The sequence below is a fragment of the Balaenoptera physalus genome (genome assembly GCF_965194825.1).
Source record: "Balaenoptera physalus genome assembly, chromosome: 21".
NCBI lineage: Eukaryota > Metazoa > Chordata > Mammalia > Artiodactyla > Balaenopteridae > Balaenoptera > Balaenoptera physalus.
This window is the reverse complement of record NC_138902.1, coordinates 11,942,324-11,967,430: the sequence shown is the minus strand read 5'-3', so window position 1 is coordinate 11,967,430 and position 25,107 is coordinate 11,942,324. Positions and strand designations below refer to the sequence as shown.

The 25,107-nt window shown below is 54.2% G+C and overlaps 1 protein-coding gene across 5 annotated transcripts in view; it reads right to left on the bottom strand.

Moving 5' to 3' along the window:
* The window catches only part of ANK1 (ankyrin 1), a 205,423-nt gene that overhangs the window by 15,458 nt on the left and 164,858 nt on the right, over positions 1 to 25,107 (bottom strand). For 4 of the 5 annotated variants that reach the window (XM_082444307.1, XM_082444304.1, XM_082444305.1 and 1 more), the window contains exons 26-39: positions 23,952 to 24,049; positions 23,646 to 23,870; positions 22,546 to 22,700; positions 22,018 to 22,229; positions 21,321 to 21,525; positions 20,936 to 21,032; positions 20,494 to 20,725; positions 18,817 to 18,942; positions 18,571 to 18,690; positions 17,466 to 17,544; positions 17,140 to 17,214; positions 15,418 to 15,549; positions 13,988 to 14,134; positions 1,609 to 2,167 (exon numbers count right to left, since the gene is read on the bottom strand). In XM_082444307.1, coding sequence (XP_082300433.1) covers positions 1,609 to 2,167; positions 13,988 to 14,134; positions 15,418 to 15,549; positions 17,140 to 17,214; positions 17,466 to 17,544; positions 18,571 to 18,690; positions 18,817 to 18,942; positions 20,494 to 20,725; positions 20,936 to 21,032; positions 21,321 to 21,525; positions 22,018 to 22,229; positions 22,546 to 22,700; positions 23,646 to 23,870; positions 23,952 to 24,049 — 2,462 coding nt within the window. Of the gene's footprint in view, positions 1 to 1,608; positions 2,168 to 10,894; positions 11,605 to 13,987; positions 14,135 to 15,417; positions 15,550 to 17,139; positions 17,215 to 17,465; positions 17,545 to 18,570; positions 18,691 to 18,816; positions 18,943 to 20,493; positions 20,726 to 20,935; positions 21,033 to 21,320; positions 21,526 to 22,017; positions 22,230 to 22,545; positions 22,701 to 23,645; positions 23,871 to 23,951; positions 24,050 to 25,107 lie in introns of those variants that run through there. The other variant, XM_082444308.1, reaches the window with a different exon arrangement.

The following is a 25,107-nucleotide window of genomic DNA, read 5'->3' as shown; positions in this document are numbered from 1 at the left end:
GTTTAGCACTTAGCATTAATTAGCATCTCTCTTTTAATTACTTTTAATTCCATTTACTTTATCTGCTTTTATTGTCAGTTTCCCCACTAGAACATAAACGTCTTGCAGGTAGAGACTATCTGCTTTGCTCAATGCCACACCCAGGCTCCGAGGCACTTCATGCAGGGGCCTGGCACACAGTAGGCATTCAATACACACTGTTGAGTGAGTGAATGAAATTCATCTGTCCCCACGGGAGGGCTGACCCAGGTCACAGAGCCATCCTGTAACGTTCCGAGGCCTGGCCCCCAGGCCTCTGGTCCCTGTCTAGGGACCCTGCTGTCACAGTGGTGCAGTGGGCGGCGCACAGGGGCATCCAATCAGTGCTTGTTGAGTGAACGGCACTCGCCAGTGGTTGGAAGGTCGGATTTCACTTTGAATCCTCACAGCTCAGTGTGCCGAATTTTCCTGACGCATCGAAGGATTCGTTTGGGACACTAAATGAATCCTTGCTGTCTTGTCTCCTAAGCGACTTTGTTTTCCCTCCTGCTGGGGGATGCGGGCCACACTGCGTGGAGCCTGGGGAAGGGCCGTCTGCCCGGGCTTCTGGGAGGAGGATGCGGGTGGGAAGAGGAAATGAGAATAGATTTCCCACGGCCTGGCCGGATCTGAGCTCCCTGGGTGGCCACAGCCTTCTGGGAGCACAGGAACCATCTCCTTGCTTTAGGGAAATTCAGGCAGCAAAGCAACACGGAGGAAAGGGCCTTTGCCACTCCCTTCCTGTGCCAGCCCCAGAGGCCAAGGCCATACCTGTCACTGTCTGTCTCTCTCGCTCCACGCCCCCCTCTGCAGTCAGCCCAGCGCTGGAGTGTGGCCCACGTCCACTGCATGCACGTGGCCTGGGGACTCTGTGTCCCAGAGGGGCATCAGGCCATCTGCCTGCACTGCCAACGGGCATCCTGCTGCTGGGCCTGTCATCACAGGCCTTCTCATCGCAGGAAGTGTGGTAAGGCGCTACCCAGGAGAATAACCATCTTCAACAGCTGAAGCTCTGTCCTGCCCCTGATAAGCCTGCCGGCCTCACTCCTTCAAAAGGGTGTAAGTAGAAAGGGCAGCCTTATCAGCTCTGTCACACGCAGGCTGTGTGACTGCACACATAGCTTCCCTGGGCCCTGGTGCTTCTAGGTTTCCAAATATGGTTTGATTTCAGCGATCAACGCACAACAGCGACGGGGGCCCAGAGTACCCAGCTCAGCTGTACTTCAGGGACGTGGCTTCTTCCAGCCTTACAATCTCTCTCCCAAGGATGCGCTCCCCTCTCCCAACACCCTCAGCCTCTCTCCTGCTGGTTGAAAGATGGGGTTGGCGAGGTGGGGGGCGGGGTGTGGTTCTGGGGGGGGGACTGGCCTTTGCAGACAGCTCCACTCTCACAAGACAGAGGCCTGAGCACGGGCTGGGTGGCTTCAGAGGCGAGCTGGCGCCTTACTGAATTTATTTGCTCCAGTGTGTTTAGAACACAGGGTCGGGGGACAGCGGCGTCCGAGTTCCCTCTGGACTCGCTGCCAGGCACAGCATCCCCCGGAAGCCCCGGACGGTGCAAGGCATCCCGCACGGCGGCCCAGCCCTTACCTGTCCTGGCTGGAGTCCATCACCCGACTCACGGTGTGGGATTCTGTGATGTGGGCTTGTACCCTCTGCTGGCCTGAAACAAGAGACACTTCATTCCCTGAGCCCTGCCCGGCACCTGTCGAGTCCTCCTGCCTCTCATGACCTGGCAGCTTCTCTTCTGACCTCTGACCTTCCTCCTGGTCAAGCAAATCGATAAGGCCACTTGTGGCATCTGAATCCACTGTGTCGTCCTGCACGAGGCCCAGAGAGCCCAGCGTGGGGCCCTGGGGTCCCTCGGAGAGCGCCCCCTCCAGCTTCCACTCGTGGCCGGTGGCGTCCGAGTCCTCGGCCTTGCTGCACCCCAGAGAGGAGTCCTCAGCAGTGACCAGCGAGGGCGTGGGGCCCGCGGACCACACCTGCGTGTCAGACATCTCCAGCGTGGCGTCATGCTCCGTGCCCGCCAAGGGGATGGCGTCTAGGACGGCCACCTCGCTCCAGTACTGGTCTGCGCGCAGCGGAGAGGGGAGCGCATAGTGCAGGGAGGCGGGGGACAGCAGCTCGTCCTGCAGCGAGGAGTAACCTGGATGGGCAGACAGAGGGCGACATGCTCCAGCTGCGACCTTCCATCACTCGCGCTCACGTGCAGGTCACGCGCGCACAGGCACGGCCACTGACGCGCATGCGCATTCCGGCGGTGCGGGCCTTCCCAAGCCTTGTGGCTTCTGCCCAGGCACCCGGGCAAGAGAACAAGGCTCTGGGGGCTGAGGAAGAGGGGGCAGCCAGGGGCGAGGGCGGGGAGGGGGCTCCTTTGCTGGACGCAAAGAGAAGAGGTTGGAATGCTTTCTCTTCCAGTCCAGAGCGGGGATCAAGACGTCTTGATCCAGAGGCTGGAGCTCGAGGCGTCCGCGATCAGGTGAAAGCCCCGCTGCTCAGCGGCCGCGCGGAAGGCAGGGCTGCTCTCGCTTTGCACCAGCGCCCCTTGGGCACAGCCCCTGGGGGCTCTGTTAGGAACGCCCCTCCAAGGGAGGGGGCAGCGCCGGAGCCAGGGTCGGTGACGGAGCCCGGGGGGCTGGCGAGCACACCGAGCGCCCACAGACCGCGGCGCGGTGGTCCAACGGGAAACCGCTCGGTTTGGGATGAAGTCACTTATCCGCAAGCGGTGTATGCGTTCCAGGAACCGTGAATGAGCCACAGTGGCACAAGGGAGGGTCCTCAGGGCTCACAGCACGAGGCCAGGTCAGAGGGCGCACGAGGTCCCAGGCACAATGCTGTTTCCTCAGAACTCTGCCTGCCGATCCCGCCAGGTCAGCTGTGACCCGGGGGAAGGGAGCCAGCGGGCCCAGGCCCCTACCGCGCAGCCCTGTGGTCAGCAAAGCCCGTTCCCTGGGGACGGGCTCGGACACAAGTCCCTGACAGTCTCCTGGTTGGGTCTGGTGTGCAGACCAGGATGCTGAGGGGGCAGCAGGTTTAAGTGTGGGATCAGTGTGCGTGTTATGGACGGGGTTCCCTTGGGTGGTGCCTCTGCTCTCCTCCAGCTTGTGGGGGGGGGCGGTCCCTGCAGCAGGGGAAGAGGGCCTCTGCCTCCCCTTCGGAGCAGGTGCCAGTCTGAGGGGGGCCTAGAAGGCAAGATTCTCCACTTGGCCCAGCCTGTCTGGGCACCCGGGAGCAGGTGTGTGCCCACAACCTCTGAAGATCCAGCAGAGCCGAAGGGGACCCTGGGCATGGGTGGGGCTGCCCCTGCAGGGTCTCCAGGGACCTTCCTGCCACGTCCCGAGAGGCCCCTAACCCAGTGTCCGCAATCTTCATCCTGCCATTCAGCCCTCACTGCTCCCCACCCCTGTGTCCGGCTTAACCTCTCTCCTGGCCAGACGGGCCCTCCTCACTCCCAGCTGGGCCTCAGCTCCTGTCCTCCAGCTTCTCTGCTTCTGACAGAACTCAGCTGTCCTCCTTCACTCACTTCTTCAACCAGAAAATATTAACTGAGGTCTGCTTCCATGCCAGGTACCATACATGCTAAAGGGTTGGGGATTATAAACACACGCAGACACACACACACACAGACATACACACACACACGACAGTTTCTCTTTGTCCTCTTTCTTTCACGACGTTTTCCCAACGACTCCAGCTCACCTTGGACTCCCCCATCTTTGAGCCCGTCCTGGTTCGCATGACTCTCAACTCCAAGAACAGGGAACCTGTCTATGCTGTCCCGGTGCAGAGCTTTCAGATGTGACGGGGACACAGGAGCCAGAACCGATGACCTAGCCCATATGCGGTGAAACCGAAATTGCTAACGATTACAGGTGTTCAAGGTGCCGGCAACCAGGCCACGTGCTTGACATTCATTCTCCCTTGTAATCCTTCCGGAGAGTTTTCCTCCTGACTGATCTCTACAAGTCTACGTGGTTCCAGATTCCAAAATTAGGAGAACGAGAACAGACCATGGCGGGGGGAAGGGGGGGAGTTGGCTGGGGGGTAGGGCTGTGCAGTGACAGGGACCAAGGGACCCCTCCAGCTCTGGCCAAACTAGGAGGGACAAAGAGGAGGAGGGTGGTGGGGGAAATGGGTGGGTCAGATCTTCCCACGACAGTAACACCAAGTCACTGCACGTGAAACTGTGACCTAACTCGGAAACCAGGGCAAAGGTCTTCCAACCCTCTACGGAAATCTCTCCAGATATCTGCGAGCAGAACATTTAATAATCACATAATTTTTTTTCTTCTTGAAAGCATTATTCTATTATTACCATTACTAATTGAGCTCTCTTTCATATGAAGTATATCCAACATGTTACTTTTAATTGTCACGACAACATTGTTCCTACTTTATAGATTAGGAAACTAGAGATTTAGCAACTTGCTTAAGGAACACAGTGAGAGTGGTCCTTTCACTAGATTTTGCCATTAATATATTTTAAAGATAGCTTCATGGAGGTATAGTTGGCATACAATAAATCCACATATTTAAAGTAGATAATCTGATCATTTCTGATACAGGGAAATACCCATGAAACCATCACCACAGTGAAGAGAAGGGCCATTCATCATCCCTGAAAGGTTTCCTCAGGATTCTTTGTAACCCTTCATTCTGCCACCCCACTCCCAGGTAACCACTAATCTGCTTTCTGTCACTATACATTAGCTGCATTTGCCAGAATTTTATATAAATGGAACTATACAGTGTGGAATCTTTTTTGTCTGTTTTTTTTTTTTCACTCAGCCTAATTTCATCCATGTTGTTGCATATATTGATAATTCATCCATTGTTATTGCTGAATGTCTAGATCACACTGTAGGTATATGTTTAACTTTTTAAGAAACAACCAAAGTTTTTTCCAAAGTGATTGTCCCATTTACATCCCCACGAGCAGCGCATGGGCTCCCAGTTCCTCCACATCCTCCTCAACACTTGGTATGTTTTTTGTTTTTTTTGTTTTTTATTCTAGCTCTTCTTATAGATGTGTAGCGTATCTACTTATAGTTTTAATTTGTATTTCTCTGATGACTAACGCTGAGCATCTTTTTGTGTGCTTATTTGATATTTGTCTATCTTCTGGGTTAAGTTCAAATCTTTTGCTCACTCTAAAACTTGGGTTGTTTTCTTATTATTGAGTTTTGAGAGCTCTTTATGTATTGTGGATACAAGTCCTATATCAGATGATTATTTGCCAATACTTTCTCCCAATCAGTAGCTTGTTCTTTTTTTTCTTCACTTTTTTAAACAGTGCATTTTAAAGTGCAGAAGTTTTAAATTTTGATGAAGTCCAACTTATCCATTTGTTCTTTTATGGATTGTACTTTTGGTGTTGCACGTAAGAAATATTTGCCTTATCCAAGATCTCTAAGGTTTTCTCTTATGTTTAACCAAGAATTTTTATAGTCACAGGTTTTACATTTAATCTATGATCCATTTTGAGGTAATTTTTGTATGTGATGTAAGGTGTGAATCCCAGTTCATTTCTGCATATGAATATCCAAGTGTTCCAGCACCCATGTTGTAAAGATTATCCACTGAATTGCCTTTGCACCTTTGCTGAAGATGAGTTGTTCCTACATGTGCGGTTTTATTATTTCTGGATTCTATTGTGTTCCACTGACCTATCTGTCTTTATGGCAATACCACACCGTATTGATCACTGTAGCTTTGTAATAAATTTTGAAGTCAGTGTAAGTCCTCCAACTTTGTTCTTTTTCAAAGCTGTTTTGGATGTTCTAGGTCTTTTCCATATGAATTTTAGAACTACTTTGTCACTTTCCACAGAAAAGCCTACTGGAATTTTGACTGGGGTTGCATCAAATATATAGATTGTTTCAGGGAGAACTGACAAAGTATCGAGTCTTCTGACCCATGAACACCGGTGTATCTCTACATTTATTTAGGTCTTTTTAAATTCCTCTGGGCAACGTTTTGTAGTTTTCAATGTATGTCTTTCACATCTTTTATCAGATTCAGCTCCAAGTGTTTCAATTTTTTCCAATGCTATCATAAAGGGTATTCTTTTTTCAATTTCAATTTCCACTTGTTCATTCCTAGTATATAGAATTCAATTGATTTTTTTTATGTACTGAAATTGTATCCTGCAACCTTACCAAACTCATTTGTTAGATTCCATTGGATTTTTATCTATATCATGTTGTCTGTGAACAAAGACAGTTTACTTCTTCCTCTCCAATCTGGCTGCCTTTTATTTCTCTTACTTGCCTTATTGTACCGGCAGCACCTTTAGGACAAGGTTGAACAGAAGCCGGGGGAGCAGACATCACTGGCTTGTTACTGCACTTAGAGGGAAAGCACTCAGTCTTTCACCATTAAGTGTAATGCTAGCTTCAGGTCTTTGGTAGGTGCCCTTTAGGGCTCTGCTATCAGACTCTCCAGTTTGGGGGACAGCAATTTGCCCTAAGTCCTCACTTCTCTTACAGACCCTGGAAGAGTTACTGATTTTCCAAACCGTGTAGCTTTTCACTTGTTGTTAGCATGGAGTGGTGACATCCAAGGTCCTTACATGCAGAACCAGATGCTGATTTATTTTAGAATATTCAACCATTTTGCCTTCCTTGGATAAACCCCACTTGGTCACGATGCACTATCCTTTTATATAGTGTTGGATTTGATTTGCTAAAATTTAGTTTAGATTTTTTTGCATAAATGTTCATGAAGGATATTGGTCTGTAGTTTTCCTGTAATGGCTTTCTTTTTTTTGACCAAAAATGTAATGCTGGCCTCATAGAATGAGTTGGGAAGCATTATGTCCTTTACAATTTTCTTAATGAGTTATTTCTTCCTTAAATGTCTGGTAGCATTCACCACTTAAGTCCTCTAGGCTTGGAGTTTTCTTGGTGGGAATATTGGTTTTTAAAAAAACTTATTTTATTGAAGTATAGTTGATTTACAATGTAGTGTTAATTTCTACTGTACAGCAAAGCGATTCAGTTATACATAAATATACATTCTTTTTCATAGTTTTTTTCTATCATGGTTTATCACAGGATATTGAATATAGTTCCCTGTGCTATACAGTAGGACCTTGTTGTTTATCCATTCTATACATAATAGTTTGCATCTACTAATCCCAGCCTCCCATCCACCATTCCCCCACCCTCCCTCCCCCTTGGCAACCACAAGTTTGTTCTCTATGTCTGTGAATCTGTTTCTGTTTCATAGATACGTTCATTTGTGTCATATTTTAGATTCCACATATAAGTTATATCATATGGTATTTGTCTTTCTTTTTAAATAAATTTATTTAGTTATTTATTTATTGGCTGCATTGGGTCTTCGTTGCTGTGCGCGGGCTTTCTCTAGTTGCGGTCAGCGGGGGCTACTCTCCGTTGCCGTGCGCGGGCTTCTCACTGCAGTGGCTTCTCTTGTTGCAGAGCATGGGCTCTAGGTGCACGGGCTTCAGTAGTTGTGGCACACGGGCTCAGTTGTTGTGGTTCATGGGCTTAGTTGCTCCGTGGCATATGGGATCTTCCTGGACCACAGATCGAACCCGTGTCCCCTGCACTGGCAGAAGGATTCTTAACCACTGTGCCACCAGGGAAGTCCCTATCTCTGCCTTTTAATGTGGGTTACTTAGGTCATTTACATTTAATGAGATTATTAATATGGTTAGGTTTAAACCTGTCATTTGCTAATTTCTACTTTCGTCCCGTCTGTTTTCTTTTTCCTCTTTTGGATTAATTGAAATTTTCCATTTTATCTATTTTGATTGCTTATTAGCTATAATTCTTTGATTATTTTAGTAGTTGCTTTAGGGCTTTTAGTATACATCCTTAAACTATCACAGTCTACTTTTAAGTGATGTTATATAACGCTTGGCATATAGTATAAGAACCTTACAATAATATACTTCCATATTTCTCTCTCAAACTTTTTGACTTTTGTACCATTGTTGTAATATATTTTACTTTTATACATGTTATAAACCCAACATTATATTGTTATTTTTGTTATCTTTTAAAGAGATTTAAATAACAAGAAAATTATGTATTTATTTTTATAGTTAACATTTTTGGCAGTTCATTCCTTCATGTAGATCCGTGTTTCTGTATGGTATCGTTTTTCTTTGGCCTGAAGGATTTTGTTTTTAAACTTTGCTTGTAGCAGGCACCTCCTGGTGATGAATTTTCAGGTTTTGTGTGTATGGGAAAGTCTTTATTTGCCTTCGTTTTTGGAAGTTATTTTTGCTGGGTATAGAAGTCTGCATTACTTTAGAGATGTGATTCTTTCAAGATGTGTTCTACTTTAAAGATATTGTTTCACTGTCTTACTTCCATTGTTCCTATGAGAAATCTTATGTAATCCTTATCTTTATCCCCTTGTATATAACGGGTCTTGCTTTTTTCCTTTGGCTACTTTTAAACCTTTCTCTATCACGGGTTCTGACCAATTTGTTTAAAATGTGCCTTGGCATAGTAGCTTCCATGTTTCATGTGGTTAACTGAACTTCTTGGATCTGTATATTTACAGTTTTTATCAAATTGGAAAATTCTGGGCCATTAACTCTTCAAATACGTTTTCAGCCCCCTTCTCTGCTGGAAACTCTAATTTCACAAATATTAGGTCACTTGATTTCCCCACAGTTCACTGATGCTTTTTTTTTTCTTCCTGTGTTTCATTTTGGAGTTTCTATTGCTATGTTGCCAAGTTCCCTTCTTCTTCTGTAATGTCTAATCCCATTCAGTGTACTTCATTCATCCTATACCTTATAGTTTCATCTCTAGGAGATTGGTTTGGGTCTTTAAAAAATATCTTCCAGGGCTTCCCTGGTGGCACAGTGGTTAAGAATCCGCCTGCCAATGCAGGGGACACGGGTTCGAGCCCTGGTCCGGGAAGATCCCACGTGCCGCAGAGCAACTAAGCCCCTGCGCCACAACTACAGAGCCTGCACTCTAGAGCCCGTGAGCCACAACTACTGAGCCCACGTGTCACAACTACTGAAGCCCGCGCGCCTAGACCCCGTGCTCCACATCAAGAGAAGCCACCACAATGAGAAGTCTGCGCACTGCAACAAAGGGTAGCCCCCGCTTGCCACAACTAGAGAAAGCCCGCGTGCAGCAACGAAGACCCAACGCAGTCAAAAAAAAAAAAAAATCTTCCAAGTCTCTACTTGACTTTTTTTTTTTTGACTTTTTAAACATCTGAAATAGTTATAACTGTTTTACCATTCTTGTTTGCTAATTCTAATATCTGCGTCAGTTTCAGTTGATTGATTTTTCTCCTTATTATGGGTTATGTTTCCCTGCCTCTTTGTATGTATGTCTGGTAATCTTTAATTGGATGTTGTGACTTTTATCTAGTTGGGTGCTGGGTATTTTTGTATTCCTACAACAATTCTTGAACTTTGTTCTGTTATGTAGTTGAGTTCCTTGGAAACAGTTTGATCCTTCTGAGTTTTGCTTTCAAGGTTTATTAGGTGGGAGCATTGATCAACCTAGGGCTAATCACTCTCCATTTTTGAGACAGGACCATTCTGTGTTCCCTCTGCAGTGTCTGTGAACGATCAGTCTGACTGTTGGGAATAGATGATTAATATTCAACCAAAACTTGCGGGGGACCTTCTGGAGGTCTCCAGAGCTCTCTCTCTGTGCAGCTGTCTCTCTAGGGAACTCTAGCTGCCCTGGTCTCCTTGGACTCCCAGCGACTTCTCCTTAACCAGGGAGTCTTCTTGGATTTCTCTTCCTTCTGCCATGACTTAGAAACTCTTTCGAGGCAGTGATCTAGGCAACTGTAGGGTTCACCTCATTTATTTTCCATGTCTCATAGATCACTGTCCTTTGCTGCCTGATGTCCAATGTCTCGAAAACCGTTGTTTCATATAATTTGTCCATTTTTTGCTTGTTTCAAGCAGGAGCGTATATTCAGTCCCTGTTGCCTCATCTTGGCCGGAAGTGGAATGCATCTCAGACAGCCCCTCAGATATGGCCGGATAAACATTTTCACTCCTGGGAATCTCAGTAAGACTTCATAAAGGCTGGGAGAGGGTAACTCTGCTGGTCACAGAACACCCGAGGCTCATTCTTGGTGACTTCTCCACCTTGAAACTTCCTGGGGTTCATGTGAATGGAATTTCACCCACGCAAAAATGTGTCCATGAAGAGAACTTGTGCAACCCTCCCCCAGGACTTCTTTCTGCCTTGTGTTTTGTCCTGGAGGCCCTCCCCTGGTCGCAGTGTTTAGGGGCTATGCCCCCTGCTCCCTCTCAGTCTCCAAAAGACCCCACTGACCCCACTCTCACCCCCGCAAGTGTGGATCTGGGGCTGTAGGTGTCCATACTCAGTGGAGCGGGGATTACTACTGATAGGGGCCATGCTCGGCGAGGACCATCTCACACGGTCTGGGGTGGACCACAGCACAGGAAGGTTTGCTGAGTCCCCTGGGTTGAGCTCCAGAAGTGCCTGTCTCTCTGGCAGTCTCATGTGGCCCTGCCATACCTGGGTCACCAGCCCATCCCTCAGTCTAGAGCTCTCCCCTCTGGGGTTGCCTTTTGGGGAAATCAGATAACAGGCAACCAGACACACAGCTTTGGAGCAGAGCCGTCCAGCAGTGGCCCGCCCCCCAGCCTCCCCTCATCTGGGCTGTCACACTGGGTCTCTGTTAACCTAGGCCTAACGCTGCCCCCACTAGTTTGATGTCAGCAGCAAACCAGACAAGGGTGGACAGACAACCCTAACTCAGGCAGGAGCTGCACTTCACTAGCTGTGTTCACTAAGAGTCCCTAGAAATGAGACATATTGTATTTCCAAGTAGACATTATGTCCAACTCATCAAACCAAATGGAGTTGACCAAACAGGATGTGAGATGTCCATTTTTTCCTTTCACATGAGAAATCTGTTTTATTTTTAGGAACATGCTTTTTTTTCGCTCCACGGGCAATTTTTTTTTTCATGTTTATTCCAAGGGCCTGGGATAGTTCCCTCCTGTGCAAGAGAAGCAAACTGGCTTTTTGACTTAAAGCCCCTTCTACTCTGGCCAGTCCAGGCAAACACAGCAAGAAGAGCCACGAAGGAAAGACAAGAGACCTCAGGTTCCTATCTTCCTGACACCACAGAGCAACCAATCCCTGCCCTGAGTGCCCACAGGGAGGCTGAGACGAGCAGAGAACGAGGTAAAGCACAGAGGAGGCAAGGTACCGCCGTGGCCATCGGTGCAGAGGCCTGGGCTGGCCCAGGACAGAAAGCCAGAGGAAGCGCAGGAGGCTGCTGTCCCCCTTTCCTTCCACCTCCGATCCCTCCTGCTCCTTCTCTCCGGGCCAGAAGGGCACCCAGATGTGGGATGGTCTTCCTGGGACTGGAAAGAAGGCAGGAAAAATACACAGAAGCCAGCTCTGGTGCCCAGAAAGGCAGGATGGACCAAGCGGGCGTCTGTTTCTGAGTGTCTGCTCCGGCCTGGGGGAGCGTGCACACAGGGCACACGGCCTGCGTTTGCCGGGACACCTGCTGGACGAGGGGGTTCAGGAGGGCTGACAGGCGACAGAGCAGCCAGGAAGCACAGAAGCATTCAGAGTGTGACGTCTGCAACCAAAGCAGGGGAGGATCCCTTGTAAACTTGTTCCATCTTGTGACCCCTCTGCTCCAAACCTACAGCGGCTCTCCATCACCCTCCCAGTAAAACCAGCGTCCTCAGGATGGCCTGGAGGAGCCGCCCTCCTGCTGCCCCTGCCCTTCCTTCCTCCCCTCTGGCCCCTCACTGTTCTGTGGATGCACCAAGCACGCCCACTCAGGGCCACTGCCCGGGTTGCTTGTCTTGGTGCTCTCTCCCGGGTTTACACACCCACTGCCTCCTCTCCCTCCAGCCTTTGTTCAGATGCCACCCACTCCCACCCCACTATTTAATCCCCCAAGCCCAGCACTCTGATCCCCCTTGCTTGAGTCTTTTTCCACCATCTACTTGCTAGCACATTATACAATTCACTTGCATACTGTATTTTTGTTCGCCTCTCTAAACAAAAGGTAAGCTCCATGAAGGCAGAGTTTGGGACTTTTCTTTCTTTCTTTTTTTTTTTTTTTTTTTGGTCTGTTTGAGAACTGACTTATCTGCCCTGCTTAGAACAGCCCCTGGCATGTGGCAGGTGTTCAGAAAATATTTGCCAAATGAGCTGACCAACTGCACAGCCTTTCCACAGTCACGGAGCACAGGACCCAGCCCCACGGGGGTTCGAACTCTGCTCAGGCGTTAGATGAGAGTCTCCAGGCCCAGCTGGAATCCTGAGGCCAGTGGAGACATTCATGAACACCTGGGTCCCTAACTGCCCTTTTAAACAGTTTTTTTTTATTGTGATAAGAACACTTGACATGGGATCTATCCTCTTGACAGATTTTTAATTGTTATAACTGCCTTGTTTATACTCATGTAATTTTATGGGCCTAGTGTCCATAGAATTGGGGCACAAAACCCCCAAAACTTGAGTTGACTTGATTGAAACAGCTCTGGGGATGTTAAGAAACCCAACCAAGTCACCAGTTATCATGTAAAAAAGGGAGAAGTGTTTTGTCACTTGATTTCCCCCAGTTTGCAGCACTCAGCCCCCTTCCCTCGGTCCTCGTGAAAGGGAGTTGGTCACTTAGCAGTCCCTGCTGTGTCCAGCTAGTCCCCCAAGAGCGGGGAGAGGGCCAGCCTGGGAGCCCTCAATGCTGGGTCTGAGGGCCAAGCCTCCTCCATGGGAACAGCCCCGAGGGCACACAGGCCCCAGCAGGCAGAGAGGACGCCCCAGCGTCAGGCCAGGGGTCCTTGGTGACATGCATCAGTGGAGGCTGAGGGCCCCTGAACACCTGGCCCAGGTGAGACAGTGGAGACAGGCAGTGGGGGAGAGAGCAGACTTGCAGGCCAGGTGAGGTCAGAGGCAGAAGAGAAAGGCCACAGGACGCGGTCAACAGATGAGCCCTGTGCCCAGGGGCCCTGGATGGCATGTTTCAGGAGACACAGGATGTGGGAGAGTCACCCGTGTCAGGGACGCGGCATCCCCCTGGGCAGGGCCCCTGTCCCCACCCTCCACTCACAAGCCCCGGCCACAGGGACTCACACGGCGCACGCACGTGCACGTGGCCGGGAAGGCTGGTGACCTAGGAGCTGGGGGCCGACAGCGACGCAGCTGCGGGATGGGGCATGTGCCGGCCTCATGGAAGCCGGTTCACAGAACCATACTGTTTTTCAAGGCCTGTGAGGAGCCTCAGGTCTCTAATCCAACTTGCTGATTTTAGAGAAGAGGCTGATGACTCAGCAGTGGAGTCAGGAGGAAAGAAGGGACTAGAAGCCGGCCTCCCGTCTCCCACCGCAGGGTAGGGCCTCCGCCCTGCTTCTGCGCCCCTGGTCAGCGACAGAGATGGAGGGGCAAGGGGGGTCCCGGCCCTGCTTCTCACTCGGCCGCTTCCCCTGCTAAAAGGAAGGTGTCCTCAAAGGCCGCGGGGGGGGGGGGTGCTGGGGGCAAAGGTCAGGGCCCCCCGGGGCCCGGTCACATGGGGGCTTCTTGGCATGCCGAACCACATCAAAACGAGTCAGGGGAAAGAGATGGGGCGAGATAAAAGGGAGAGAAAAGCAGAGACCGGCCTGAAGAAAAGATCCCGCTTAGTCTCAGAGAAGGGGCGGCAACAGGGCTTCAGGACGCGCCCTGGCTGGTCCCCACGGGACCTGCGCCAGAACCTAGCGCCCTTGCGTCTCCCCACCGACTGGGTCGCCGATGGGTCCGCGCATGCGCAGAGCTGGGGGGCGTGCGGCACGCGGGGCCGCCGAGCGGGGCCTCGGCTCCTCCCGTCCTGCCCGGGCCTCGGGCGCCCCCCCATCACCTCTGCGTTCACCACCGCCCGTCCAGAGAAAGACTGACCTCCGGCCACCGGGAGAGAAGGTTCCAGGGAGAGTCAGGAGGCGGCGGCTCGGCCCCTTCGTCCAGGAGACACTCACCATTCATCTGGGAGGGGGACGACGAGTAGTCCCGGTCCGCGGGCCGGCGGTCGGGCTTCAGGTTGCGGCCCTGCCTGCCCGAGCCCTCCAGCATGTTCACGATCTCGCCGCGGTCGATGTTCCGCAGGGCCGCGTACAGGTTCTCCACTGCGGGCAGAGGGGAGGAAGGAGGGCGCTGGGGGAATCGCTACCCATCGCAGGGCGCGTGGGACGCCCGGCTCTGAACTCTGGCGGGGTGGGGGGAAGACTGCGAGGAGGGGGATTGCAGGCCTCCGCTTTTGTCAAAGTCAAAGCAAACTGCCTCTTCGGAGAAGACGGCAGACCTGAGGACACTGCGGTTGCCGTCCAGCCCACGCAATAAAGCCAAAATCGCGGTAAAGCGAGAACATGAATGTTGTTTTCCCAGTGCATATAAAAGTTATGTTTACACTACACTCTAGTCTATTAAGTGTGCAATAGCATTCTGTCTAGAAAGACAAGGCATCTACCTTACCTTTAAAATATTTTATGGCTAAAAAACGCTAACTGTCCTCTGAGCCTTCAGTGAGTCTTAACAGTCACATAAGGATCACTGATAACAGATCAGCGTAACAAATGCAATCATAATGAGAAATTTTGAAATATTGAGAGAATTACCCAAATGTGACAGACACGAAGTCAGCAAATGCTGTTGGAAATTGGCGCCAAAAGACCTGCTGAATTTGATTGGGAAAAAAACACAATATCTGCGAAGCGCCATAAAGTGAGGTAGGCCTGTGTTTCGTTATCCTTTAACAGATCTTTTCCAGACCCTAACAGTGGCGAATTTCAAGGCACGGGAAGTGTTTTTTTGTAACCTAAGAGGAATACTACAAGAAGATGAGAGTGAGAATAATTGGATTCTATCTTCTGGAAATCCTTGGTCCTTGCCAGTTGATTTGCCATGCAAACGTAAACACTCAATTTCCTCTTAGTGCTTTGTGTTCGGGAATGGGGTGGAGGAGGGGCTGAAAAGAGTGAGACAAATCTTCCCTCCCGTTGGAGAAAATCCTGGAAGAACTCCATCAGAGGGGGAACTCCTCACTGGGCTCTGTCCCAAGGGGACAATCCTCATTTGTTTGAGAAATTCAACCGGAAGGCACACACCCTACACAGATGCCGTCTTCTAAAGGTCCTGGTGCGATTGTGAACTCATTCTGAGGATGGGAAGAGATCACGGCCAAGATTCTCTGAAATTCCCTCCTGGCAGGCTTGCCCAGAAGACCAGGGATCCTGAGAGGTGCATGTGTGCGTGAGTGTGCGTGTATGTATGTGTGAGACAGAGTGTGCAGAAGGAGATTGGTTCCAAAGGCCAACACCACCCAGGGAATTTGGAGGGAGAACTACTTGGTGAGAAGAGGTCCTGGCACAGGCTTTGGGGAGAGAAGGCTCCCCAGCCCATCGGTACTGACTCTTTGCATCTTGGCCTTCACGGATGACCCAGAGGTTCAACAAGGCCACGCTCTGCTCCAGCAAGGAGTTGGGGTTCTCCACGCGGATCCTGTTGATGTCATCCACGCTGAACTGCAGCTCGCGGGCCAGCTCTGCACACAAAGAACCAAGAACGGGTGTGAGCCCAGCCGGAGCCCAGCCCCGGCCGCCGAGCCCGCGCATGGAGTGGGGCGCCGGCAGGGACCAGGAGATAAAGAGCAATCTCCCTCTGGATTCGGTATTCCTTCTTCCCAAGGAAATACCTAGTGAAATGCTGACACTCACACTGTTGTATCCCCAGGGAATGAGCCCGGAGGAGGCATGTGCCCAGGAGAGTAAATAGGTATTGAATGAATGAGACTGAGCCACTTATCCAAGGTCACAGGACAGGCTGGGGCCACAGCGGGAGAGGGACCAACCCGCTGACTCCCTCGGTGCTGCACTGCATGCCACCGCCTTTCCCGCGAGAAGCAGTTATAATGGAAATGTATTTCTGTGTTTACGTTTCTTCCCGGAAAGGTGTTGTTCACATTTAAAATGAAAATACAATTTCTCATCTAAATGCAAGGCAATAACACAGAATGCTAGCTCTTCCCCTCCCGTGATTTTTATTGTTATTTCTCACAGGTGCTTTAGATGAGAGAACAGCATTGGAGTCTCATTTCAAGGATGAGGAAGACCGGAGGGGAAAGTGATGGTGAGAATCAGCATATGCATGTACCCCCTCCACACACACACACACCACACATACACACACTCACACACACCACATAAACACCACACGCATCACATACGCACACCCACACACAACACACAAGTCACACACACACACCACACATACCACATCTCTCACACACACCACATACAAACCACACACACACAACACACACAAACACACACAAAACCAAGAAGCAGCAGCAGATGTGCTTTTTTGGCTTAAGGAAGGAACAGTCTCTGAACTTCTGTTGAGAGCTCCGTCACACCGCCTTCCAAGAAGTTACTGCTAAGGTTTCTGAGCTTGTCTGAAGCCCCCTCTGCAGATGGCTGAGTGAAGGGGGTCTGTTCATACAGAATCTCACAGGAAAGGGGGGATTAAGTCATAGGGCCTGCGACTGAGTAAAACGCAGTCTGAGCTGTCACTGCCTCAGTTGAGTCAGGTCTCCCCTCATGGTGGACGGGACTTGTGTATGACTTCAGCTACGGCCAGAGATGACAAATGAAAAACATCCAGACTTGTCCTTCTTCCCTCCCTTCCCTCAACAATGCCAGCCTGTAGGACCGGCGACGTGTACGGTGCAGGGAGCTGTGGGCAGGCAGTCGGGATGCACATTTTTTGTTTGCTTTTGTGTTTGTTCTTGGTTTGCTGGCTTTTCAGGGCCCTGTCACTAACTCACTGCACAACTAAAGTCACCCCAGTTAGCTAGATCTCAGCCTCCCCATCTGTAAAATGGGCAGCCTGGATCCATTCTAAGCTCTCCTGTAATGTCCAAAGTTGAGTTTCTAAAAAGGAAGACCAGAGAGAAGTGGGGGACGGAGGGAGCCCCCCCTCTATTGGTACCCATGGCGACAATCCCAGGTCAGGTGTGCACCGGTGCTGGGAAGAGGTTTAGAAACGCCTTCATCAGCTGCCCTTTAGCGGAGAGGAGGTGTAGAGGTAGGTGTAGACAGGCAAAGTGCTCTTCTGCCCCAACTCCCCGACTCACCGGCCCAGCTGAGGCCCAGGTGCTCTGATATAATAGCCATCTTCATGTCCGCCCGGTCTGCGCCGCTGAGGAAACCTGGGGGAAGCATCGCATTCCATTTAGTAGCCTTGGCGGGACACGGAACCGTCAAGCGTGGGCGAGGGACCTCAGAGGGCGCTCAGGGCACGCTCCGTGTCCACCCGATTGGGGGCTGAGCCTGAGAGGGTCAGTGGAGACCCCAGCCAAGGGCTGAGCCAGTGGTGTCAGCTCGGAGCTCCCGTCGGGGTGAGGGGACGCCGCCTCCCTCACCGCCCCCGGGAAGGGGGTGAGCACAGAGAGGTTGGTACCCAATGCGGACTCGCTGAGAACGCTGTATCGCAGGGCCAGCGGCGTCGGGGTCCTCCTCTGGTCATCAGCTCCACTGCCCTGCAGGACAGAGACCAGGAAAGGGCGCTGTGGGTGCAGGCGGGGAGGACGCCCGGCCTGGCAGACGATGGGCAGCTGCACTTCCTGGAGCCTCGACGCACAGGGTAGAAGTGTGGGCAGAGGGGGGGCGAGAGGGAGTCTCACGTACTTTATTATTATTATTATTATTAATAAGGATAAGCTCACATGGCCCTTATCACGTGCCAGGCCCTGCTTGATGGACACAACCCCCTATGAGGTAGGTACCATCATTCCTCCCATCTCACCGGGGAGGGGGAAACTGAGACCCAGAGGGCGGGCTAACCCGCCCAAGGTAACTCAGCCAGTAAGCGGGTGGAGCTGGAGTTTGAATTTTAAAAAAAGGTTTTCTTTTTGGATTCCTTTCTGCTCAAAAGACCCGTTTTTGATGCCCAAGCCTTCGCACGCTGTGGCAAAGCACCGGGATGCTTGTTCAAGGCTGTGGGAAACCCGCCTGTGAAAGAGAAGTCGGTTCTCCCTAGTCCTCAGACAGAAAGGAGAAAACGAGCCTCGGATGCCTGGATGTGACCTTGTTTGTCTAGTCTGGCATGAAAGGCTGATGACAAAAATGACAGGACGACACCAACCAAAGAGACCCCCCCCTCCAGTGCAGCGGAGACCCAGCTGCTCCCAGGCGCCAGTGATGCTTGGTGCTCATGCCTCTGCTGGGCTCGGAGCCCTGGGCGAGCGCAGGGCTGAGACACCAGGCTTCCCTTCTCTGAGGGCCTGGGCAAGACAAGCAAGTACAGGAAAAAGAGGCTCCGAAAAAGCCCTGACGTGGCTGGGACACCTTGAGCCACCGGCCACCCGGTTGTCAGGCCTCGCCTTCCAACGTCCTGGAAGGGGCGTCCTGGGGAGCTCGGGGCCTCGGTGTGAGCACGCGTGTCGCCCCCACACCCTGACATTTGTTCCCGAGCTTTGCGGGAAGGGCTGGGCCACAGCCCGTGTCGGGGAGAGCCCAGGGCCTTTCTCCACCTGTTCGGCTGAGAGTCCTGGCAGGGCGCGCACCTTGGTGCAGGGTGGCATGCTGATGTTCAGGTGGCAGAGGATGTGCTGTGTGTCCTCGTACTTCATCGCCTTGCGCAGGAATGACAAGGACCCTGCTGGGTCTCGACTGCTGTCCCTCACCTAGACTCAGTCACACAAAAGGGAGAGTCAGGGCCCGCCCCACTGGCCACCAGCCCAGCTGGCTCAGAGCTCTCCGCCTCCCGGACTTCTAGACCCGGGCGAGGGGTGGGCGAGAGGAGGCCGCACCTTGACGGGAATGGCCAACCGGTTCTCCCGGAAAGACTGGAAGAGGAAACTCCGCTGCTGGGCGGCCTTCTTGACGGGCACCAGGTTCCCGGAGAGCTCTGCGAAGAGGGGCATTCCTTCCAAAACCTGCAGGAAAGGGAAAGCAAATGCAGCTGGTCAGGAGCAATGCCCAGATGCCCGGTCCCGCCTGTCAGCTCCCGTCTCTGCTTCCCCACGACGCCCCAGGTGCCGTGCTCTGGGAAGCCCCACTGAGTGTTTCGGAAAGGTTACGGTGGATGCTTCCTTACTTCAGAGGATTTTATAATGAGCAGGAATCTTCGTATATCCCTGCGTGGTTGATCAACATTGCCATCAGAGTACTCTAGAACTCCACCAGGAAATCATAATACGGCTTCCAAAAGACATTTATCTCTTTTAACACCATCCAACAATGTTTACTTTATATGAGTGCCAGAAGGACCATGTTGTGTTTTAATCTCACCCATAATATAATGATCCCTACTGTGTATATAATGCTTTCAGCTGAGAAGTTATCGTGAACCCATTTGACAGTTGAGGAAACTGAGGCCCAAAGAGACTGGTTAGTGCCCAAAACAGCATTAGAGGCAGGTCCCAGCCCTGTGCTCCTTCTTCTGGGCCCTCAGAGCCCCCAGAAGGCTCAGCACAGCCTCTGAGGCCAGATCTTCAGAAAGGTCCTGCTTTGTCACATATCTTAACCTGAGTGAGGACCCTGGGATGGGTAACACGTTCAAACCTAGTCCCCGTTCTTTACTGCTCCCCCATCTGCCCAGCCTCTCCCCTGCTTCCTCATCTGGGTGCTGCCAAACCCCTGGCGTGGCAGGGAAAGTGGGCTCTGCGGTCGGACTCCTAGGACAAATCCTTTCTCTGCCATTTACTCAGCTATGTGACCTTGGGCAAGTTGCTTAACCTCCCTCAGTCTCGTTTTCCTCATCTGTAAATGGGGGATAACAAAAGGACACACAGTTATGAGAATCAGGGGAGATGGGGAGATGATGCCACTCAAACACTTTTTGCTTTTGGGCCACACGGTGCGGCACGCGGGATCTTAGTTCCCCGACCAGGGATTGAACCCATGCCCCTGCAGTGGAAGCGTGGAGTCTTAACCAGGGGACGGCCAGGGAAGTCCCACTCAAGCACTTTTAAAAGTACCTGGGGTGTAAGAACTTAAATAAATGTCAGCTCCTAGCACCACAAATCACTGGGCTGACAGCCTGCTGTCTCCTTGACCCACATGGTGTCCCTCGGCTCTGGGGAAGCTTCCCGTTGACGCTTCTTAAAGGGACACGGCCCAGGAGCCCCTCTGCAGAGGCCGCCCTCCTGACAGCCCTGGGTCCCAGAAACAACGGCTGCCTGCGAGGTGGGAGCCCAGGGGGGCCAGGCCCCTAACTCTGTGTCCCTGCTCTGGGCCACGAGGCGGGAGCCCAGGGGGCCAGGCCCTACCTCTATGTCCCTGCTCCGGGCCACGAGACGGGAGTCCAGGGGGCCAGGCCCCTACCTCTGTGTCCCCGCTCCGGGCCACGAGGCGGGAGCCCAGGGGCCAGGCCCTACCTCTATGTCCCCGCTCCGGGCCACAAGGCGGGAGCCCAGGGGGCCAGGCCGCTACCTCTGTGTCCCCGCTCCGGGCCACGAGGCGGGAGCCCGGGGGCCAGGCCCTACCTCTATGTCCCGGCTCCGCGCCACCTCCACGAAGTTCTCGCGCTGCTCCAGCGTCTTGTCCGCCTTGTCGTCCGTCGTCATGCAGTAGCAGCGCAGTCGCCCTTCTCGCGGATCGTTCATCTTGGCGAAAATGACAAACTTGGCCATGTAGGGCACCACGGTGAGCTCCTTGTACAGCAGGGTGGCGAAGTTCACGGCTTCAGCCGTCCGAGGACAGTCCGACAGCCAGAACCTGAGAAGAGGACAGCCGTGAGCCTGTCCCTAAATGCCTGAGGGGGAGCGTCTCCGCCATCCAGTGGCCTGTAAGCCGAGCGGTGGCCTCTCCGACAGCCCCGGTGGTGGGGTGGGCAGGTGACGGCCTAAGCATGGCCACCCATGGGGACAGCGCTGCCCCCTCGTGCGGGGCCCGGGGACCCGTGGGGCCGGGCAGGCGGGGTGTCACCTGGCAGAGACGTTGGTGGTGAAGGTGGCGCACTCGTTGGCGTACATGAGCTTGGTGGTCCCCGTGATGTCTTCCCACTGGGCCTGGTCTGTCCCTCCTGTGACAGCAGTAGAAAGGGCTTGGGGGACCGTCTCCAGAGGCCAACGCGGGACGTGCACAGCTGGCTGTGGCCCCGAGAGCACACCAGCCCCTCCGCCCCTCCCCTCGGAGCAGCCCTCCTCTGGGGTCAGAGGGCTCTTCGGGGACGAGGCAGCTCTACTCAGACGCAGCTCCTCATCCCTGCGTGGAGCCCATCACTCCCTAGCTCTGTGTCCTCCCGTCTCCCCAGGTGTGCGTGGAAGGAGCTGCCGCCCAGAAGGCAGGGCAGGGCGGGGGCACCGCTCACCAATGACGCTGCAGAGCAGCCGCAGGCTGGTGGTGTCTCCCTCCCCGCTGTCCCGCGGGTTATCCGTCCAGGAGGGAGGGAGTGGGATCCGAAGCCCGATGGGGCGGTGGAACTTGCGGCGCCTCGGCTCCACAGTGACAATGGGGCTGAACGTGGCCTGGTTGCCCAGGAGTTTGGTGACCAGCTCATCGGGTACAGGCTGGGCCTGCGAAGTGCCCAGGGGGTACACTCAGCCCCGGAGCAGCAGAGGGGCTCATGGACGGAGGAAGAGAGCGGCTGTCCGGGCAGGTGCGAAGGCTCCCGGGGGGTGGGGGGTGGGGTCCCGCTCCTGCTGACGGCCAACCTGGCTCTCCTCTCTGAGCCCCCGTCCCCATTTCCTTGCTGCTCCCCACTCCCGGGGGCCTTGCTCAGCATCAGGCACCTCTCCAGGAAGCCAAGTGGCTTCCCCTCACGCTAAGCCTGTGGTTTAACACGTTATCTAGGGTTTTCTGCAACTTACCGGAGCGTCTGCCCTATCCCACCCACCCAACCTTCTTCTGAGCTTTAAGGTCAGGGCTCTAATGGGACTCTTCAGGCCCTGGACCAACAGGTGGAGATGTCCTGGGGAGGAGGGTCATCTCTGAGCGCCTTGACGCCTTCCATCCCTGAACCCAGTCCAGGTGATGGGGCCCCAGCAAGTAAGGAGGGGCTGTGTCACCTGCAGGGCCAGCTTCACTTTCTTGGTGACAGCATTTTCTGGGAAGGTGGCCTGCACCAGGGGGACAAGCTTGCTTTTCAGGGAGCCCCCCTCGGGGCCGATGGTGTCATAGTCCTGGTAGAGCCTTGACATGATCACGAAGTACAAGGGGAAGTCGGTGGTAACAATGCGGCAGACCCTCTTCTTCTCCAGCTCCTCCAGGCTCCCCAGCTCTGCAACCACAGGCCCGTGCCCGCCCGTCACCACGGTGGCTTCCCAGGGCCCCTGATCCCCACTCTGGTGCCCCCTCCCCAGGCCCCGGCAGGGGCAGCAGGCTGGGCCACCTGGAAGGAGAAAGGTCCTGGCCCAGCGGGTCCTGCACAGGAGACCAGGCTGCAGGGGCCCGGGCGCCGGAGCTGGGCCGTCTCTGGCTTCTCAGGGGGTCCCACTCTGGGAGGCCCCGACAGCCCACCCCAAAGTGCAACCCCAAGCCCCAAGGCCCATCCTCCAGGAGGAGGGCCGTGCTCCGGATCCCTGGGGCTCGCGCACCTTCGTCCATCCCGTTGAGGATCTGATCCAGGTAGCTTTCTCCATAGCGGTTCTTGTGTTCCTTCCACACGGAGCCGTTTTCACTCCGCAGCACCACGAGCTCGCGGTCCCCACGGCCTTGGGAGGCGAAGTGCGGGACCTCCACGATGACAGGGCTGGGGGGACAGGGGACAGTGGGGAGGGGCCTGGATGCAGGTGTGCGTGCTGTGTGGGTGGCAGCCACGGGCTCAGTAGGGAAGAGCAGCTGGGTCCTGCCTGGAAAGCGTCCGTCCCGTCTGCAGGCTGGTCCTCACAGACAGACAGACCTGCCTCAGGTTCCTGAGACACCCCCAGGACCCTCTCGCTCCCCACCAGGCCCCAACCTCAGTTCACAGGGGGCTCTCCTGCCATGGCCACACGGCCGAGGCTCAGCAGAATAAAGCTGCCCTTGGACCTGACCCCGAGAGCCCGCCTGACGTCCTAGACCCACCCCCTCTGAACCTCAGCTTCCTCTGTCAGTGTGTGAGAGGACATTTCCTTGGGAGGACGGCTTTGAGGACTACATGTAAAGGGGAAGTCACCGTGAAAGCGTTTTACGGCTGCTTTACAATCGGTGGATGAAAGCTTGGAAGCAGGGACAGGCCGTGGACGGAGACGGGAGGACGGGGCCTCCTGGGCAAGACCTGTTCCAACATAGAGCCCGTGGCGCCTGAGGGACGCAGAGCTCCAAGGAGAAGCCCTTTTGCTGCGGGAAAGGTGAGGACCGAGCCTCTGAAACCATCAGTCTTGTCCTTGGGGGCCATGCTGCAGGGCCGCCTTCTAGGAAGACCGTTTCAGAGCTTAAACAATCAAACCCTGGGGGCCCCGAAAGTGGCCATCTTCACCCCCCCTCTAGCGTCACACAGGAGCTGAGGGCGTTAAGCTCCCCCTGAGGAACAGACTCCTACATGTACCTAGAACAGGCCGTGGAAGGAACACAGTGGGTCCTGGTTCTGACCGGTCAGGACACAGAGAGCACGGGTGCGGGCTCCAGGCTCGCCTCCCCGCTGCCCGGGCTGGGCTGGGGCTGGGTGGCCACAGCGCGGCAGGGACAGGTCGGGGGCATGGGAGTGACCTCTCACCTCAGGAACTGGACTCCCGTGGGGCCCAGGGCGATGACCCTGCTGGCAAGGCCCTCCTCCTCGGCCAGCGGGGGCGGCGTGGGCAGCTTGTGGGGCTTCACCAGGCGGCAGGTGATGCGAGTGGGTGCTGCGCACGTCCGGGGCGGGACCACCACCCTCAGGCCGTTGTGCCTGCTGCCCCGCATGGAGCCCCCGCGGGCGTCCACCATGAAGCTCACCAGGAACCTAGGGCACAGCGGGTCTGTGTTGGCTTCTCCTGGGTGGGCGAGCAGGGCCAGAGCTGCCAGCCCCTCCCAGGCCACTCACCCTGTGTGCACAGGGCTGGCCACCGGGCTGATGTTGTCTGAGGTCTCTGTGGCCGGGCTGCTGGGGATCAGTGAGTCTTCATCATACTCCTTAGATGCCTGCAGAGGGGAGAAAGGCCAGCTGTCCTATCACCCCTGGGCCACGGCTGATGGTCTCGGCCAAGGTCGGGGAGGCTCAGCCATGAACCAAGGGGCCCAGCGTAGGAGGCGCTCCCCACTCCCCACCGACCCGTTGGGACAGAGCTCACCCGGAGTCTAAAAGGAAGCACGGGCTTCCTCGTACCGACACGGACGGCCTCTCCTTGGCTCAGGACCCTGGGCCAGAGCTTCGGATAATGGAGCGAGTCCTCCCTCCCGTCCGGCCTCGGTCTCAGCTCCTGCACCACACGCGCTCCTAACCTGCCCGCGTCCTCCAGCTCCTCCCCACCGCTCCGCCCCTGACGCGAACCCTCCGCTCTACACAGCTCGGTTTCACACTAGAGCTGGCGTTGCTTCCCCACGCCGTCGCCTATGAGCTGTTTGGCTCTGGGCAAGCCACGTGTCCTGGGGCATCGAGGGGCACGAGAGAAACAGACCCTCGTCCCGGGGGCTTCCCTCTTCCTCATCTGCAGGTGGGACAGCCCCTTCCTCGCAGTGCTGTTGTGACGTGGGGACCACAGGGCTGCCTCGCCCAGGCCTCGTACGTGGCGAGGACTCACTGAAGCCAGCGGTGCCCTGCAGGTTTCCTCTCAACTCTGCCCTCGCTCTCGCTGCCCCGTCGGTCCGGACACCCACCTCCCTCTCCTTCGCTGGGCGCCCCTGTTCGTTTTTCGCCTCTCGCCTCCTGTGTGAAGCCTTCCCCTTGACTCCGATCTGGAAGGGCTCCCGCCACACAGCTGGGCCCTGCGGTAGTCACCCTCCCTGCGTTCTGAGCCCCTCCCCAGCTGGACCATCTCCTCCCACATCCTCCCACCCCACACGGGGCACAGCGGGACGCCAGGAGACACCTGCCGCCTCGGGTTCATGACTTAGGCAAGGACTCAGAGGGCACGGTTGGCCAGGGAACAGCAAGACCTGGGTCCGCTCGGATCCTTCTCATTGTCGTCTTCGGCGGCCCCCGGGGAACGTGCCGCAGCAGTCCCAGGGCCATGTTTGACCGGATCTCCCAAATGCCACCC